At 44.5% G+C, this 17407-nt stretch overlaps 1 protein-coding gene across 1 annotated transcript in view; it reads right to left on the bottom strand.

Annotated features, from left to right (window-relative positions):
* Positions 1 to 6004: 6004 nt before the first annotated feature.
* The window catches only part of ZDHHC21 (zinc finger DHHC-type palmitoyltransferase 21), an 89204-nt gene continuing 77801 nt past the window's right edge, over positions 6005 to 17407 (bottom strand). The window contains exon 9 of the mRNA XM_058672436.1: positions 6005 to 6233. Within this exon, the coding sequence (XP_058528419.1) occupies positions 6119 to 6233 (115 nt within the window). The 3' untranslated portion in view covers positions 6005 to 6118. The remainder of the gene's footprint in view (positions 6234 to 17407) is intronic.

Raw genomic sequence — 17407 nt, 5'->3', positions numbered from 1 at the left:
GTTAACATAGCGTATTGAGGGTATAGTAGGTTTTACAGTTTTTCGATGTAGATCTTAAGTATTCTGACATTAATTGTTGGTTTATAGATTATATCGTGTTATCTTATTGCATTGGATACAGGTTATAAGAGATTGCACTAATATTACATTATACAGGTACTATTTTCCAAGTTGTTCTCTTTTCATCTCAGATTAAGGCAAACATGTGGTATTTAACCTTTTGGGATTGGTTCATTTCTCTTAGCATGAAAGCTATGGTTCATCTACTCCATGGAATACTACTCAGCTATTAAAAAAAACGAAATGCAGTTCTTTGTGGACAAATGGGCCCGACTGGAATCCATCATGCTAAGTACTTTGTTTTTAAAAGTTATATATAAGGACTCGGGCTCGGCAGCGTGGCCTAGTGGCTAAGGTCTTTGCCTTGATCCCATATGGCCGCTGGTTCTAATTCCAGCAGCTCCACTTCCTCTCTATCTCTCCTCCTCTCAGTATATCTGACTTTGTAATAAAAAAAAAAAATAAAATAAAAGTTATATATAAGGACTGACATTGTGGCATAGTGGGTAAAACTGGCAACCCAAGTAGGTGGTGGTTTCAGTCCCCGCTGCTCCACTTCCAGCTCCGTGAGAATGTGTCTGAGGAAGCAGTAAAACGTGCTCCAAATGTTTGGGTCCCTGTGCTCAAATGGGAGACCCAGAAGAAGCTCCTGGCTCCTGAATTTGACCCAGCCCAGGCAGCCTGCTGCTGCCATTTGGCGAGTGAACCATTAGATGAAAGATTTCTCTGTCTCTCCTCTCTCTCTATTTTTGTCATTCAAATAAATCTCTTTTTTTTAAAAAAAAATTCAATGTAAATTTAAGATTCTACTACATTTTTCCAATGATGTTTATGTATTACTGGTCTATACAACCAATTTTCCTACTAGACAAAAATTTCTCACATTTCTAATCATTGTTATTTTCTTTTTCAAGGCTTGTTAATTTTCATTTGAAAACCAGATTTAGAGATTGGAGGAGAGAGAGAAAGTTCTTCCATCTTCTGATTCATATCCCAAATGGCCACAATGCCAGAGCTGAGCTACCCCCAAACTGGGAGCTTCTTCTGGGTCTTGCACATGGCTGCAGGGCCCAAACGCCTAAGCCTTCCTCTGCTGCTTTTCCAAGTTGTAAGCAGGGAGCTAGATCAGAAGTGGAGCAGCCAGGACATGAACTGACACCCATATGGATGTCACCACTGCAAGGGAGGATTAGCGTGCTATGCCACAATGGCGGCCCCACATTTCTAACAACTTTTAAATTGATCCGCTGGGTTTTTCAGATACTCTTGGGTCATTTATAAATAGCTTTGTGTTTAAGTTTCCAATTTTTATGTCAAACTTTTAAAAATGCATCTGAGGAAATACATGGAAGTGAAATGACTTCTTTGCATTTGAATAATGCATACTACAGTTTCTGATTTTAATATATTAACTTTTTAGCTGTACAGTTCAATGTGTTACCATCACCATGATCTACTTGCAAAACTCTTTTCAAGCTGTGAAATCAAACTGAATTGTACTCGCTCTCTGCTGTCTTCCTAACTCGGGCAGCCACCTTTCTCTCTGACTTGATGGGTCTCTGTGAGAATTCTAGGTGACTCCTGTGAGTGCAATAATACGATATTTGTTCTTTTGTGGCATTATACCTTAATGGAATATCAGAATATTGGAAATAATATGTTCTGCAGAAAATATTCACACCAGTTCTTAATCTTTTCATTGTGTTAGGCATTCAGAAATCAAATAATATTGATTTTATAACCAAAAACACACACAAAATAAGCACTGTGTTATACCCACTCTTTATATGTTTTACATTCAATTTTTTGGCTTCAGGGTTCATCTTTCTATACTTGTATCATAACTAAGAGGTCTTTTCAAATCCACACTAATGCACAGTTGTTTTTAATGTAATCATTTGGACCTGGAAGGTAAATTAGAGATAATGTTACCTAATGTGCGTTTTCTCAGATGGAAATGCTGATTCCTTGAGAAGATAGCACAACCATTCTAAGGAGAAAACTGAAACCTAGGGATAAGAATCCAGGACCTTATGAACTCAATTTCAAAGGCACAGAGGGAAGTAGATATCATGAAGTCAGAATCCCTGGCCACACTTTTTGAGGAATCCTGGAGAATGGTAGAATTTCTGGAACACAGGGCTAAGCATATGAACTCTATTTGAAATGAAAAAGACAAAAGAGAAACACAAGTATTTTAAGCTAAAAGCCAATCAAAATCATCTTCACGTGAGTAAAGTTGAGAACTTGGAACCATCAAATGTTTGCTAAAAAAAAATGACATGTTAACTAAATTCAGTCACTTTGTTAAACTTCAACCACTTTCAAATTCAATGGAGAAATATCATTAATATTTAGATCAATTCAATACCATATATATACACACATATATATTTATAACATAATAATTTTCCTCTGAAACCATTTTAGCAGCCATGCATATATTTCACATAGCTATGACCAAGATTTTCATAATTTACTTTCTACTCATTCAACTGAATATCACTTTAAACAGATTTTTACTTATTTCAAGGTCGGCTATGGTATGCTGAAGGTTCTATGTTACTCAGAAGTGGATCTGCTAAATTGGCAGAAGAGGAGGCTCAAATTAAAATGTATTTACTTGTGCAGATTCAGGCCAAATCACACAGGTCTCTAGGACCTCAGGGAGCAGAAAGCAATGCAAGGAGCATAGCTTTGAGCTGGAGAGGTTTGGCCAGTTCCTGGCTCCAGCAGCAAGCTCAGGCCCATGGAGGGAGCTCAGCCTGGTGGAGCTCAAGTCTCGGCATGGCGGAGACTCTGTGGGTCCACCTCGTGTTGTCTGGTTCCGGCAGTCAATGTATAAGCACAGAACCAATGGCACAGGAAACTGTCAGGACACTTTACAGAGAGCCCGCATGGCTGGGGTCCAAATCACCAAGAGCCAGAACTGGCACCTGGAGAGCTCCCAAGGAGTAGCTGCTAAGTTAATGACATAGGGCTACAGGAGTGGAAGGTGAGAGGAGGGTCAAAGATGTTGTGCATCTCATTTTGGTAAGCAGTAGATACATCACTGACTATGTCCTATGGGTGGGAGGTACAACTTGGCTAAATGTGCTGTTGTGTGCATTGCTACCTGACTGCCCACATGTACCACTTTGGATTTAAGAGCCATAACAGGGCTCTGTACAGTAGCCTAGTGGCTAAAGTCCTCAACTTGCACACCCCAGGATTCCATACGGGTGCCGGTTCTAATCCGGGTGGCCCTGCCTCCCACCTGGCTCCCTGCTTGTGGCTTGGGAAAGCAGTCGAGGACAGCCCAAAGCCTTGGGATGCTACACCCGTGTGGGAGTCTCAGAAGAGGCTCCTGGCTCCTGGCTTTGGATGGGCTCAGCTCCAGCTATTGTGGCCACTTGGGGAGTGAATCAACAGATGGAAGATCTTCCTCTCTATATAGCTGACTTTCTAGTAACAACAAAAACAAAAAAAAAGAACCATAACAACGGATCGTTTCATTGGTTTGTCTGCTTCCGTATTTTCAACAACTTGAGGTTAGGTTTCTGCAAGATATTCCTTTAAAAAAAAGTTTGAGAGATCTTCAGTGTTTGGCTTTAAATTATTCTTATATAACACTAAAAGCACACAAAAATTAAATGTTTCTTATGGCTTTTATACAATTGTAAAACCAAAATTTGAAAATAGAAGTAAAAACTTTTTAAGATTTATCACATTTTTTTGTTTATTTTTTAAGATTTAGTTACTTTTAGGCCCGGCGGCGTGGCCTAGCGGCTAAAGTCCTCGCCTTCAACACCCCGGGATCCCATATGGGCGCCGGTTCTAATCCTGGCAGCTCCACTTCCCATCCAGCTCCCTGCTTGTGGCCTGGGAAAGCAGTCGAGGACGGCCCAATGCATTGGGACACTGCACCCACATGGGAGACCCGGAAGAGGTTCCTGGTCCCGGCATCGGATTGGCGCGCACCGGCCCGTTGCGGTCACTTGGAGAGTGAAACATCGGATGAAAGATCTTCCTCTCTGTCTCTCCTCCTCTCTGTATATCCGGCTTTCCAATAACAATAAAATCTTTAAAAAAAAAAAAAGATTTAGTTACTTTTTATTAGAAAGTCAGATATACAGAGAGGGGGAGAAGAAGATCTTCCATCTGTTGATTCACTCCCCAAGTGGCCGCAATGACTGGAGCTGAATCGAACTGAAGCCAGGATCCAGGAACTTCTTCTTCCAGGTTTCCCACATGGGTGCAGGGTCCCAAGGCTTTGCGCTGTCCTCTATTTCTTTCCCAGGCCACAAGCAGGGAGCTGGATGGGAAGTGGTGCTGCCGGGATTAGAATTGGTGCCCATATGGGATCCTGGTGTGTGCAAGGTGAGGACTTTAGTCAGTAGGCTACTGCGCCAGGCCCAAGAATGATTTATTTATTTATTTATTTAGTTAGTTAGTTAGTCAAATTTTTATTTTGAATTTTTGATTTTTATGGTACAATTTCATGTAGTCTGGGATTCCCCTCCAAACTCCCACCCCCGACAGATTTTCCCCATGTTGCTACAATAGTATACTCCTTCATAAAGAGTCATAATTCCATCAGATTTATTTATTTTTATTGGAATGGCAGATTTACAGAGAAGGAGAGACAGAAAGATTTTCCACCTGCTGGTTCACTCCCCAAGTGGCTACAGTGGCCAGAGCTGAGCTGATCTGAAGCCAAGAGCCAGGAGTTTCTTCCAGGTCTTCTCTGCAAGGCTTTGAGCTGTCCTTGACTGCTTTCCCAGGCTACAGGCAGGGAACTGGAAAGAAAGTGGAGCAGCCAGGACATGACCCGCATCCCATATGGGATCCCGACGAGTGCAAGGCAAGGATTTAGCCACTGAGCCATTGCACTGGGCCATGAAAATAAAACTAAAAACCTGTAAAAGTCAACTGAAAATCATCAATGTGACATGTACTGTTCTTTGACTAAGGGGAAATCACCGGATAGTGCACACAGCCCTGCTCGTCATGTTGCTGAGCTCCCTGTGGCTACACAGTGAATGTGATGACATCTGCACAGTTGTCACTTCACAGTCTGATGAGACGTCCTCAGGCTTTGCTTGGAAAATGCACATCACATATGCACTAAAGTGGCATCTTTTCCTTTTTCAATGGCTTGTGCACTTGCCATGAGCATAAACGCAAAACCTTAATGCAAGTCTATGCAACAAAACAACATACCCATGTCTCATGATCCCTATAATGTTTCACTTTCTATATTGTCATCGAAAAGAAAACAGAAAATTAAAAGTTTCCATAAATAAGCCTTTCAACAGGATCTGGCATGGTAGCTTAGTGGCTAAAAGTCCTTCTCTTTGCACACTGGGATCCCATACGGGTGCCGGTTCATATCCTGGCTGCTCCACTTTCTATCCAGCTCCCTGTTTGTGGCCTGGGGAGGCAGTCAAGGGTGGCCCAAAGCCTTGGGACCCTGCACCCAAAAGGGAGATCCAGAAGAAGCTCCTGGCTCCTGGCTTTGGATCACTCAGCTCTGGCCATTGCTGCTATTTGGGGAGTGAACCAGAGGACAGAAGATCTTTCTCTTTGTCTCTCTTTCACTCTGTAAATCTGAGTTTCCAATAAAACTGAATAAATCTAAAAAACAAAAAAGAAGGAGCCTTTCAACAGTAATGGCCAAGGCTCAACAGGCAGCAAGGAGTTGCTGGGTGGAGCAGATATGGTGATGTACCAGACAGAGCACACTCTTGGATTCACAGAGAACATCACCTTGACTGGGAGAGGCAGCACTTAAAAACAGAACCTGGATCACACAGAATCTTTACACTGTTACTCCCTTTATACTATCTCCAAATTCTTATCACTGTAGACTTTTTAAAATTGCAAGTGAGTCAAAGTCTTCTTGCACCGGCTGAACCGCTCAGCCCATTCCCAGCGATCACCATCGTGTCAACGGGAACCCTGCAGGCCTTTAGGGAGAAGGACAAAAATGGCCCCCGATAAAGTCAATTTCCTGACTGTGCCTCCAGCCTTCTCCATCTGGTAGCGTTTTTCTAAAAGACGTCCTCCTTCTTGCGGATCAGACTCCTTCTGCTTTGGAGCTCACATGGGTCACCCAAACCAATCGCGGCAACACACTTTCATTCCAAAGATTCATTACATCATTCCAAGCCTTGTGAAAAGGATTAAACTGCCTGCAAAACACCCAGCACAGAGTAGGTACTTAATTAGAAACAAATGCGTTGAGCACGATTTTACGCTCACACTCGTTCTTGAACCATTACCGGTTTTTGCAGTTGGGATGTGCTGTGTCTCGATTGGGAAGGGCTGCTCGTTCTTTTTCTGACCACTTTAATTAAAACTGTCCTGTAATGAGGTTGGCCACTGGGGATTATAGCTTTTCATAACCACTCCTCTGTTGCCCTTCTAGTTAATAGAATACCTCCTTGTCCTCGTGGAGGACATGTGGAAGGAGAGGTGGAGGTTTAGTTATTTGAAGTGAGACAGGGTGTTGGTGTCAGGACTGTATTTGGTGTCCAACTCTAAAATCTAATTTCCTCAGAACTGTGTTTAACAGTTCTACATTTACAGCTCAAGTTCCTGGCGTCCCACCCCTTACCTAGGCTGCATCACTTAGGTAATGCTTGGAAAGTACTTTGAAGGAAATGGCCCAGAAGTGCTAAGTAGAATTACATGATACAAATCGACAGTGGGGAGCCACATGCACAGATAAAATCTTCTGTCTGCACTACATTTCATTTTCTCTGGTAGATTTTATAGAACCCTCATGTGTTACCCTGGAAATAAAGCAGGAAGTCATATTTTTATGGGTAATATGTATATAAGTTGAATATTGAAAAGAATAATAAAGTAGTGGGATGGAATCTTTGCACTAGGCTGCATACAACAAAAACAGTCAGAAAACTTAGGATCGGCCACTTTCCACTATGCAATTTTTTTAAAATTTTTATTTTGAATTTTTGAATTTTATGGTATAATTTTGTAGAGTCTGGGATTCCCACCCCCACCTAAAATCCCAACCCTGACCGATTTCCCCACGTTGTTACAATAGTATAGTCCTTCATAAGGAGTCATGATTCCATCAGTCTGTTAAGTATGCCGTGACAATGCTATGAGATTTTTTTAAAAAATAAATTTTTTAAATGAAGATATAAGTAGGTAAACTATGAAGGGAATAGCTTGGAATAGATTTTCCTATTTGAGGAAAGTTCTAGAGAACTGCCAGGGTCTTGGTCTATGGATAAAGTTTACAGAGACTGTGCATTAATCCCTACGTGGATTTCTTTTCTCATTAAGTAAACTTCTGTTAACTACCTTCCCAGGGCCATGCACTATCCCAGATGTTTGTTTACACAGCGCTGACACATGCTATTGTGGAGGCAGGCTTAGTCGTGTCCTTTGTGGAAAACGAACAACAACAACAAAATCCTCCAGGAAAATCACAGGAAGTAAAGCTTGGGGAGGAGACATCTGAATTGCCCTAAGTGTGAAAGGAAGGGACAGGTTTCCTGGCAGTAGAGAGTGGTATTTGTGGGAGCCCAGAAAAGACAAGGCAGGGGAGGAAATGATAACAAAGTGTGATGTCCCAGAATGGGCAAAGTGCAAGTAGAGTCTCTGACAAAACAGAGAGGAAAGCTAGCTCTGATTTTGCAGAATCGTTAGGTGTTGCTTAACACACATCTTATTTTCCCTTCTTTATGGAGAAAACACATGCTGACATTTTTGTGGGAATCTTGGGTTTCATGCAGTAAAAATTCAGCAAACACACTCTAGGAATAGAGATGTGAATAAGATCTCCATGACCTGATGCCCACAATGCAGTTGGCATCCATTCTTATATTCAATCATTTGTTAGTCTAACAGTGGGTCCCATACTCCAAGGTCAACAGCAGACACACACAAAGGCTCACACACGGGGCTTTTGGGTCAGAGCTCCTGGGTTCACCTCTTTGACCTGCCGAACACTGATTGTGTGACACTGGGCAAGCTGTTAGTGTCTTTTCCTTTTTAAATTGAGAGCAATGACAGTTTAACTTCATTGGGATGTGGCCTACAGTAACAGAGACAACAAAGGTACAGCACTCACTGCAGTGCCGGCAAGTTCTAAGTGTTGATGGAGCGTAAGCTACCTGCAAGGACACATTAGCTATGTGGCTGTGTGACACTGAAGAACCATGTGGCTTCTCAGTGGTTCATGTGTAACAAACCATCAGGCCAATGGCTCTTATCCTGCAATTGCTTTATGTCCTTTGCAAACACACATACAAGGCATATAATTTGGAGATGTTTACTCATTATCTTCTGTAGGGTCATTATGGTCATCACCAGCAGTGCTATCATTCTATCATATACGATGGGATGTCTCTTACAGATAAGATACAGACAAACAGAGCTCACTCCTTCTGGTTCACTCTTCAAATGCCAGCCTCAAACCAGGAGCTGGGGACTTAATCAGATTCTACCAGGTGCAGGGCAAGAACCATCATGAGCCATCACTGCCTCTTCCTGTGATCTGTATTGGTGGGAACTTACTCAGGAACCGAATCGAACCCAGGCACTACCATGTGGACAAACGCACCTTAACAGCTAAGCTACACGCTTGCTCCCATCCCTCCATAAATTGATGGAGAAGTCTACATTTCACAGTTACTGCTCAGCTGCATCTATGTAGAAACAAGCTAGGGAGAGAACAAAATGCAAGCCGTGTAATTCAAGAGGCCATGTAATTCACACATTACCTTGACATAAGAAATAAATTGACAATGATTCTTTAACAAGATAAAATGGGTGGAAATGACAGCTGGAGAAGGCATTTTCTCTTCCCTGCTAACATTACAGTGATGTAGATGTTTTGCTTCACAGTGCCTTCTTTTAAAATCATCTTCATTCTCCCCAAATTGAAAACTCAGATGAGAGGATGGGGGATTCCAGAACATGGATCTCCAGAACATAAATAAAAAAGATGGAATACCTGACATGTGTGAATATATTGAAGGAGTATTTTAACTCTGGCAATGAACTTAGAATGAAATAATTGCTTGGTATATAGAAAAGTAAACAATTGAAAATCAAGACAGTTAACTTACGGGAAAACAAAAGATATTCAAGATGTAGCCAGAATATATGATATTGCTTCATTATGGAAAATGTTCTCTACATTAATGTGAATTTCAGTCTGAATATGTATGCTTATTTTTTTGTGAGATTTAACCATTTTTATTTGAAAGGCATATTTACAAAGAAAATGAGATTGAGAGAGAGAGAAAGAGAGAGAGAGATTCTATCTGCTGGCTCACTCCCTAAATGACCACAATGGCCAGAGCTGAGCTAATCTGAAGCCAGGAGCCAGGAGCTTCCTCCAGGTCTCCCACAAAGATACAGGGGCCCACGAACTCAGGACATCTGCCACTGCTTTCCCAAGTCATAGGCAGAAAGATGGAGCAGAAGTGCAGCAAGTGGGACATGAACTAGTGCCCATTATGGGATGCTGGGGCTGCAGGCCGACTAGTGAGCTACATCACTGCACCAACCCTGAATATGTATTCTCCAACTTATGTAATATATACAGAGTATAGGAGAAAAAGTGTATTGTGAAGCAATCCAGAACAAGAAGAGAAAGTAAGTGTAAATGTTAAATCTAAGAACTCAAAAGAGGACATTTGAACATGTTATATGGAAGTATGGAGGCAAACACAAAAGATACAGCTAAGATACATGTTTTTTCACTGTATTAACTGTGTGAGGGACAGACATTTGGCTCAATAGTTAAGTTGCAGCTAGCACACTTGCAACACCTGTCTCCAACAGCAAAGTGCTAGGTTCATGTCTCAGTTCCCTGCTCCTGATTCCAGCCTCCTGCTAGTGCAGACCCTGGGAGGCAGCAGGTGATGGCTCCCATAGTTAGATCCCTGTCACCTGCATAGCCAGCCTGGATTGGGTTCAGGATCCCGGCTTTGCCCAGGCCCAATCCTGGCTGTTGTGGACATTTTGGGAGTAAACCAGAGGGTGGGAGATTTCTCTGCCTTTCAGCTGAAATGAAAATAAACAGAGAAAAAAGTTAAAGTACTTGCGTATATGGAGAGTTGTGTATATACAGAGTTGGAAACAAGTATACCTCTTAGAAGCTATGAAAAAAAATGGTATTTGGTTTGACACATCTGCGTCAAGGCTGCATGGGGAGGAGTATTAACTTATGAGACTTTTGGATGTTGGCCAATCCCTTTATGCAAAATAAGAAAAAGATGTACTTTTAGAAAACTCTTATTTAATTATCAAATACTTGAAAGAAGTTGAAAATTAAATAAGAAACAGAGAAAAGAGAATCAGGAATCAGACACACACACACAGAAGAGAGAGCTTTTATCTGTTGGTTCGTTCTCCCAAACACTCCCCCCCCCCAACCAGTCAGAAGCCAGGGGCTGGGAATGCCATCTGGGCCTCTCGCACCGGTGGTAAGAGCCCAAGCACTTGAGCTGTTGTCTGCTGCCGCTCCGGATGTTCCAGCAAGAAGCTGGATCTGACAGAGTTGCTGAAGGCTAACAAGCACACCCATAATGGTACATGGGCCTCTCCAACAGCTGCCAACCCACTACAGCATGATTTACATTTTTAGGCCAAAGGGGTCACAAAGACAGAGTGCACTGTGCAAAAAATCTGTGAAGGCCCAGTGTGTCATCCTAGTGGTTAAATCCTCACCTTGCATCCACTGGGATTCCATATGGGTGCTGCTTCGTGTTCCAGCTGTTCTGCTTCCCATGCAACTCCCTGCTGAGGCTTAGGGAAGCAGTAGAGGAGCGCCATAACCTTAGGACCCTGTCTCAATCTCCTTCTCTCTGTGTATCTGCCTTTCCAATAATAAAAAAAAATCTTTCAAAAAATTATGTGTTTGTATTATATGTATACACTGATAATTTAGAAATTTAGAAATACATAATATTTAGAAATACATAATATTTAGATAATTTAGAAATACATCTAATAGTTACTTTACTATACATATACATATTTTTAAAATAACTTCAGGGAGCAGGAAGAGTTTTTAAAAAGTAGGCCAGTGTGTAAAACTTTGTGCATACACTTGACAAGCAATGACAGTTTGCAGAAAAAAAATCAGTGGACATGGCATTGAAAACACTGCAGGGATCCAAGTGAAATGGAAGACATGGGTTAGCTTGTGGTTGTTGGGAGTGCGGAGGGCAAAGTGAATATGTGCAGGTGCTTGCCTTGTAGACTGAGGGGATATGGACAGTGGTGCCAGGGACCAACAAGGAGCTCCAAAAGGAGAATGTCTCCAGCGGTAAGACTGGGCAGTAAAAATGGGTGCCTGTTTCTGTATGCAAAGGTGCCAGTGGGGGAGCCGGAACTGCCTCTCAGGGAATCACAATGCAGAAAGGGCTGGATGGCAGACACAGGAGTCCCAGGCTTGCATGAGGGCAATTCAAAAAAGCGTGGATTGGCTGCGGTTGTGGCACAGAGCCCTGGGCCACTGCCTGTGAGTCTGACACCCTATAGTGGAAGCTAAATTGAGACCCAGATGCTCTGCTTCAACAAACAATGTCTCACTACTTGGAGCCCTGCCTCCCCCATGTGCGAGACCTGGATGGAATTTCTGGCCCCTGGCTGTGGCATGGCCCAGCCCCAGCCATACAGGCCATTTAGGGAGTGAACCAAAGGATGGCAGCTCTCTCTTTCTCTCTCTCTCACCCTTTCTGTCATTCTTTCAAATAATTTTTTTAATTCATGGAAAATAGAATTACAAGGTACATTTATGTCAGTGTAAGATATTTTGAAATCTACCCATAATGTTTGGGTAACATGAGAACACAGTTTTCATTAAGTTTTTCACAACCCCTTTTATGTGATCTCTGGAGACCACCACAATACCCAGAGGGTGTGAGTCAGGGAAAAGACCAGTCCTGAGGAATAAAATCTTAAAGACACAACCGACAAGGTGAGGACAAAGATAGTGATGTGTACACAGAGAAATAAGAGAATGAGGGTTGGCAGAAGACCTGCGTTCCCCGCCTTGCCCTGCTAAGCCACAACAGATTAAGGTTTCTAAGAATATCATTCCGATCAATTAAAAGCCCCAAAGTACCATCAACAAAAATTTACAACATTATGGAATTAATTGACATGGTATTGAGTAACCAATATGTTAAAAAAAAAAAAAACCCAAGTTCTTAACCACATCCTGGGACTACTTCACTGACATTTCAATTTTATTTAGATTCAGAACCGGCTGCATAGGAGTCAGAGAAGGCTGCGATCATCATTCCTGCTGCACAGCGGTGCACGACCCGTGGCTCGGCTCCTCTGTAAGATTCTGAAACTGGAACTAAGAGCAGCTGGTCATTTCTCTCGCATGGCACTGTTGACAAGATGTGGCCCTGGGAAGTGTCCTCAGTCACATGCCCAGCTTGGTGGGGAGTACAGGATGAGTGGTGGAAGCCACACTGAGAAAAACAGAGGCAGGCGATGGACAGCAAGGGCCTTCTCCGGGGACCCTGACAGGAGGGCTCAGGGCACCTGAATGATCCTAGGGTACCCCTCCTAACACCTCATTCTCAACTCTTTTGGCTTTCACTTCAGTTCTCTGAACCATCCTGGTGGGTCATCACTCCTCTGTTTACTTAAACTCATTCAGGTTGTGTCACCTGCCATTTGCTACTAAAAACAGTAAGCAAACTGAAGCGAAGGCAGGTTAGCGAGTGAGGGACTGAGTCCAACCAAGAGACAGACCTGCAGCACGCATGAGTATATCAAAATACTTTAGCTACCAAGATGTAGGGATGTACAAATAACAGTAACAGCAAGGAAGCAGCACTGAAAAAGCTGGCCAGGTACCGGATGGAGCTAGCAGGTAAAGAAGGCTGAGCTGAGAGCATGAGCCCAGGGGAGGAGCCAGAGACTAAGGAGAGAAGTTCAAGTGTATGGGGAGCAGCTGGAAGAAAACTCATCCTCAAGCCACATCCCACTCCGCCCTGTGGAGTGGGATCAAAGCTTGTTTTTGCAAAGTGAGGCAAGATTTGAAGGTGAGTGACTTTGAAGGGGCTGGCATAGAGTTCAACCATTGTGGGACCCATGAGAACAAAAGCTGGCTGGGAACAAGCAAGTCTTGGCTTGCTCACTTGCCATCATCACACGCTGGCCTGACAAGTAACATTGGTGGAGGTTACCACTTGCAAACTGTTATTACACAGATGCTGTATTCACTTTGTAACCAGGACTCTCACATTTTCAATGAGGCAAGGACTGGCAAATTTTCACTGTAAAGAACTCAGCAAGTAATGAGGCCAGAAGTGAAGGCTCAGTGGCTAAACCCTTGCCTTGTACGCAGCAGGTTTGTATCCCGGCTGATCCACTTCCCATCCAACTTGCTGCTTCTGGCCGGGGAAAGCAGTGGAGGGCAGCCTAAGGCCTTGAGACCCTGTACTTGCACAGGAGACCTGGAAGAAGCTCCTGGCTGCTGGCTTTGGATTGGCTCAGCTCTGGTCATTGGCAGCCACATGGGGAGTGAACCACCAGAAAAAAGATCTTTCTCTCTGTGTATGTCTTTCCAATTAAAAATAAATAAATAAAAGTACTAAAAAAAAAAAAAGACTCAGCAGTAAATGCCCCCTAACTGTGGGGACTGTATACCGATTAAGCCATTGATGGGTGTGGCAGTAGTATAACAAAACTTCACTTACAAAAACAGGTCACTAGCACAGCTAGATTAAAAAATGGGCAAAGGATTTGAATGTATACACAAAGGGCTCATATGCACAAAAAAACACGTGCAAGACAAAGGCAAATCCAAGCCCCAGTGAGACAGCACACTGCACCGGTTAGAAGGGCTGCCACCAAAAGCACAGCCAGTAACATCTGTTGGTCATGTGGAGAAACTGCGGCCTTTGCGCACGGGGAATGCCCAATGGCTTAGGCACCGTGGAGAAGAGCGCGCTGGTTCCCCTAAACACTGGAAGGAAAGAGAATCAGCACAGTATTCAGCAATGCCACTCCTTTGGACGGAGCCAAGGATAGACACGGCAGGGGGTTGGAGACTTCTGAATACATCTATGTTCAAAGAAAAATTCACAGTGGGTGGAAGCCACAATTACCAAAAAACAAATGTATGGAACACACACACACAGACACACACACACGAACGCTATTCAACCCTGAGGAGAATGGAAATTCTGGCACATACTACAGCACAGATGAAACTCTGAGGACAGTGAAAACAAGGCAGGTGCTGTGTGATTCCGTTTATGTGAGGTCCCTGGAGTATTCCAAGTCACAGAGGCAGAAGGTAGAACGGAGGCAGCCAGAGGCTGAGGCAGAGGGGGACGAAGTGTTCAGGAGTGAGAAGTTCAGTTTCTCGTTAGTTATTCTCTGCACAAACTCCAAAGAAGGTTGAGCCCAGAGTGAACCCACCTGGCAGGAGGAGAAGAAGGGGGACAATACGGTGTCCTTGAGAGGAGAGCAGTCTCCATGACACCAAGGCTTTCAGTGGCAGGGATGGAGAGGGACATGGGAGTCCCAGTGGCCCCAGTGGGGTGCGGAGGGGGACACCCGAGCTGTCAAGAAGCCATCCTAGCCACTCCCTCCTCTTAGCGGCTTTGTGTACCACACTGAGTTTTAAGCTGAAATATTTTGATTGAGTCTTCAATTAGTCTGCCAGTGTGGTGTTTCAAAGCTGAAAACCAGAGAACAAACTAAAGTGGCTTGTGACCTGAAGGCCCACATACACACAGTCTCTAGGGACCAGGTGGGATGGAGTAGGAGAAGGGTAGAGAGGGAGCCCCCGGACTCCCTTGCACGCCAGCGCTGGCTGCGATCAGTGCTCAGGGAGAGCAGTTGCTCAGGCCTGGCCCTCAGGACTACCTCACAGTACAGTAGTCCGAGGCTGCCCGAGCACCTCCCCTAACGTCTGGAAATGGTTTTAGTGCGAAACGGAGAAGGGCATAAGGTCATCCAATTATCAGCGGGCACCATAAAGGGCTTTCTGGAGCCTGTAGACCCAATGCCCAGCCTTCCTTTCAGTCAAAAGGCTGGGCAAGGAGCTGAGCAAAACTCAAATGAACTTTTAAAGCCGAAACCAGCTCATATTTTATAAGGTTAAATGTTGCAAGTGAAGGTTTGATTGTTGGCTCTGCGAAAAACGGCAAAGGAAGAAAAGGGACAAAAATGTGGTTTTGCAGGGTAAGACTTTTCTGTAGAGCAGGTACATGGTACAGTTGCAAGCTGTGAAACAAAGGGAGCCTTGTGTACCTGCCCTCCCCGCAGTTCCCTGTGATGCTGTGAGAGCAGTCGAAGAACCCGGGCACAGCTTTGTGTGTGTGCCCTGAAAAGAAAGAGCAATTCATGGGAGCTGCAAACGGGGGGCTGTGCTCCGAGCTGCTCCCACAGGCCCGGCCAGGCCTGCGCTCAGGTTTCACCAGAAGGAAAGGAGGCTGAACCCCAGGGAGGCTAAGGTTCGCCCTGCTGCTGAACCGCAGGAGGGAGGAGGCAGCACCCCCCCCCCGCAAACAGAATCAGAGCAGAAGTCCAGGGGTCCCCTGGGCAGGTTCTGTTGGGCTGGGGTGCCCTGCCACGAGGCACAGGTGATCAGAGGCTGGCCTACTGCCAACAGTCTGTGTGCTGAGAAGCTGGCAACCAGCAGGGCCCTGTCCAACACGGCAGCCCTCAGCAGTGATGGCTACCAAGGACCACAGTGTGGCTGATCAGATGCGGGGCGTACAGAAAGTGTAAGAAGCCACAAGGCATTTTCAAAGACTGAAAAGAAAAGAAAGGAAGTTGAAACACCTCACTGATCATCTGTACTGATTGCATGTCGAAATAATAATATGTTGGGTGTCTTACGGTAAACAAAATGCACTATTTTACTTAGTGCTTTTTACTTTTAAAAAAGAACTTAAATTTTCTATTTATTTTACTTAAAAGGCAGAGAGACAGAAATCTCTTTTGCACCAGCTCACACCCCAGATCCCGCCCACCACTGGGACTGAGACGATGCTGAAGGCGCGAGTCTGAAACTCCATCCAGGCCTCCTGCGTGCATGTCAGGGACTCATGCATGTAGACCACCACCCGCTGCCCCCAGGGTGTGCATTAGCAGGAGGATGGAGTTGGGAGAAGAGGCAGGACTTGGCCTAGGCTCTCTGATGTATGCCATGGGCATTTCAGTCACTGCTGCTCTAAATACAATCCCTGCTTTTTAATTTTTTTTAAAAAAATATGATTGCTAGGGCCCAGTGCAGTAGCCTAGTGGGTAAAGTCCTCACCCTGCACGTGCCAGGATCCCATATGGGCTCCAGTTCTAATCCCGGCAGCTCTACTTCCCATCCAGCTCCCTGCTTGTGGCCTGGGAAAGCAGTCGAGGACGGCCCAAAGCCTGGGACCCTGCACCTGTGTGTGAGACCCGTAAGAGGCACAGGGCTCCTGGCTTCGGATTGGTGCAGCACCGGCCGTTGCAACAGCTTGGGGAATGAGTCAACAGACAGAATATCTTTCTCTCTGTCTCTCCTCCTCTCTGTGTATCTACCTTTCCAATAAAAATAAAACAAAATCTTAAAAAATATGATTGCTAGAATTTTAAAACTAATGTCAATTACATTGCATTTCCTTTGTACGAGGCTATCAAAAGCACATGGATTTCTGACATCCTCAGTATTTTGGGGGGAAGCGGCATTTGGATAAGGGAAATATGAAACTTGAAATTCCAGTGGCAGATGAATTAATGGCCTCAGAGTGAGACTGCCACCTCTTCTCCCCCATTGGGTTGAGCTTACACTGTGTTCCTGGCACCTGACCTGCCTTGGAAGGCCTCTGCACTAGTTCAAGGGGTGGATGTGGCTGCAGGGTTTGACCATATTCACCATGCACAGGTTTCTCCACAGTTCTCCATGTCTTCTCCCAGTTCCAATTTATGGAGAAAGACATCTGAAAATGAATAGGTAGCCATGCTGCTTGTCATCGTTGTCCACTGAGTCTTGGGAAATATCTGTGTGGGAAAGAGTGAAAATCCAGGTGAGAGGAGTGAGTCAGGATTCGCTTTGTCTTCAAGACGGTGTGTGCTGCGAAGCGGCCAAGGCTCTCAAACTCCTGCGCAACTTCACTAACAGGAGTCATGAGTGTGTGACTCGGGTTTGTGGGACCCCAGTTTCCTTTCCTGCCTAACAGGCATGCTGATTCTTTCCCTGACTTCCAGTTCAAAGGCAGTCAAGGATGGCCCAAAGCCGCGGGACCTTGCGCCCACTTGGGAAACCTAGAGGGGGCTCCTGTCTTTGGGTTGGCTCAGTTCTGGCTATTGCAGCCATTCAGGGAGTGAACCAGTGGATGGAGGATCTTCCTCTCTGTATATC

Source organism: Ochotona princeps, chromosome 14 (genome assembly GCF_030435755.1).
Source record: "Ochotona princeps isolate mOchPri1 chromosome 14, mOchPri1.hap1, whole genome shotgun sequence".
Taxonomy (NCBI): Eukaryota; Metazoa; Chordata; class Mammalia; order Lagomorpha; family Ochotonidae; genus Ochotona; species Ochotona princeps.
The sequence above is the reverse complement of the archived record's forward strand: the minus strand, read 5'-3'. Positions and strand labels throughout refer to the sequence as shown.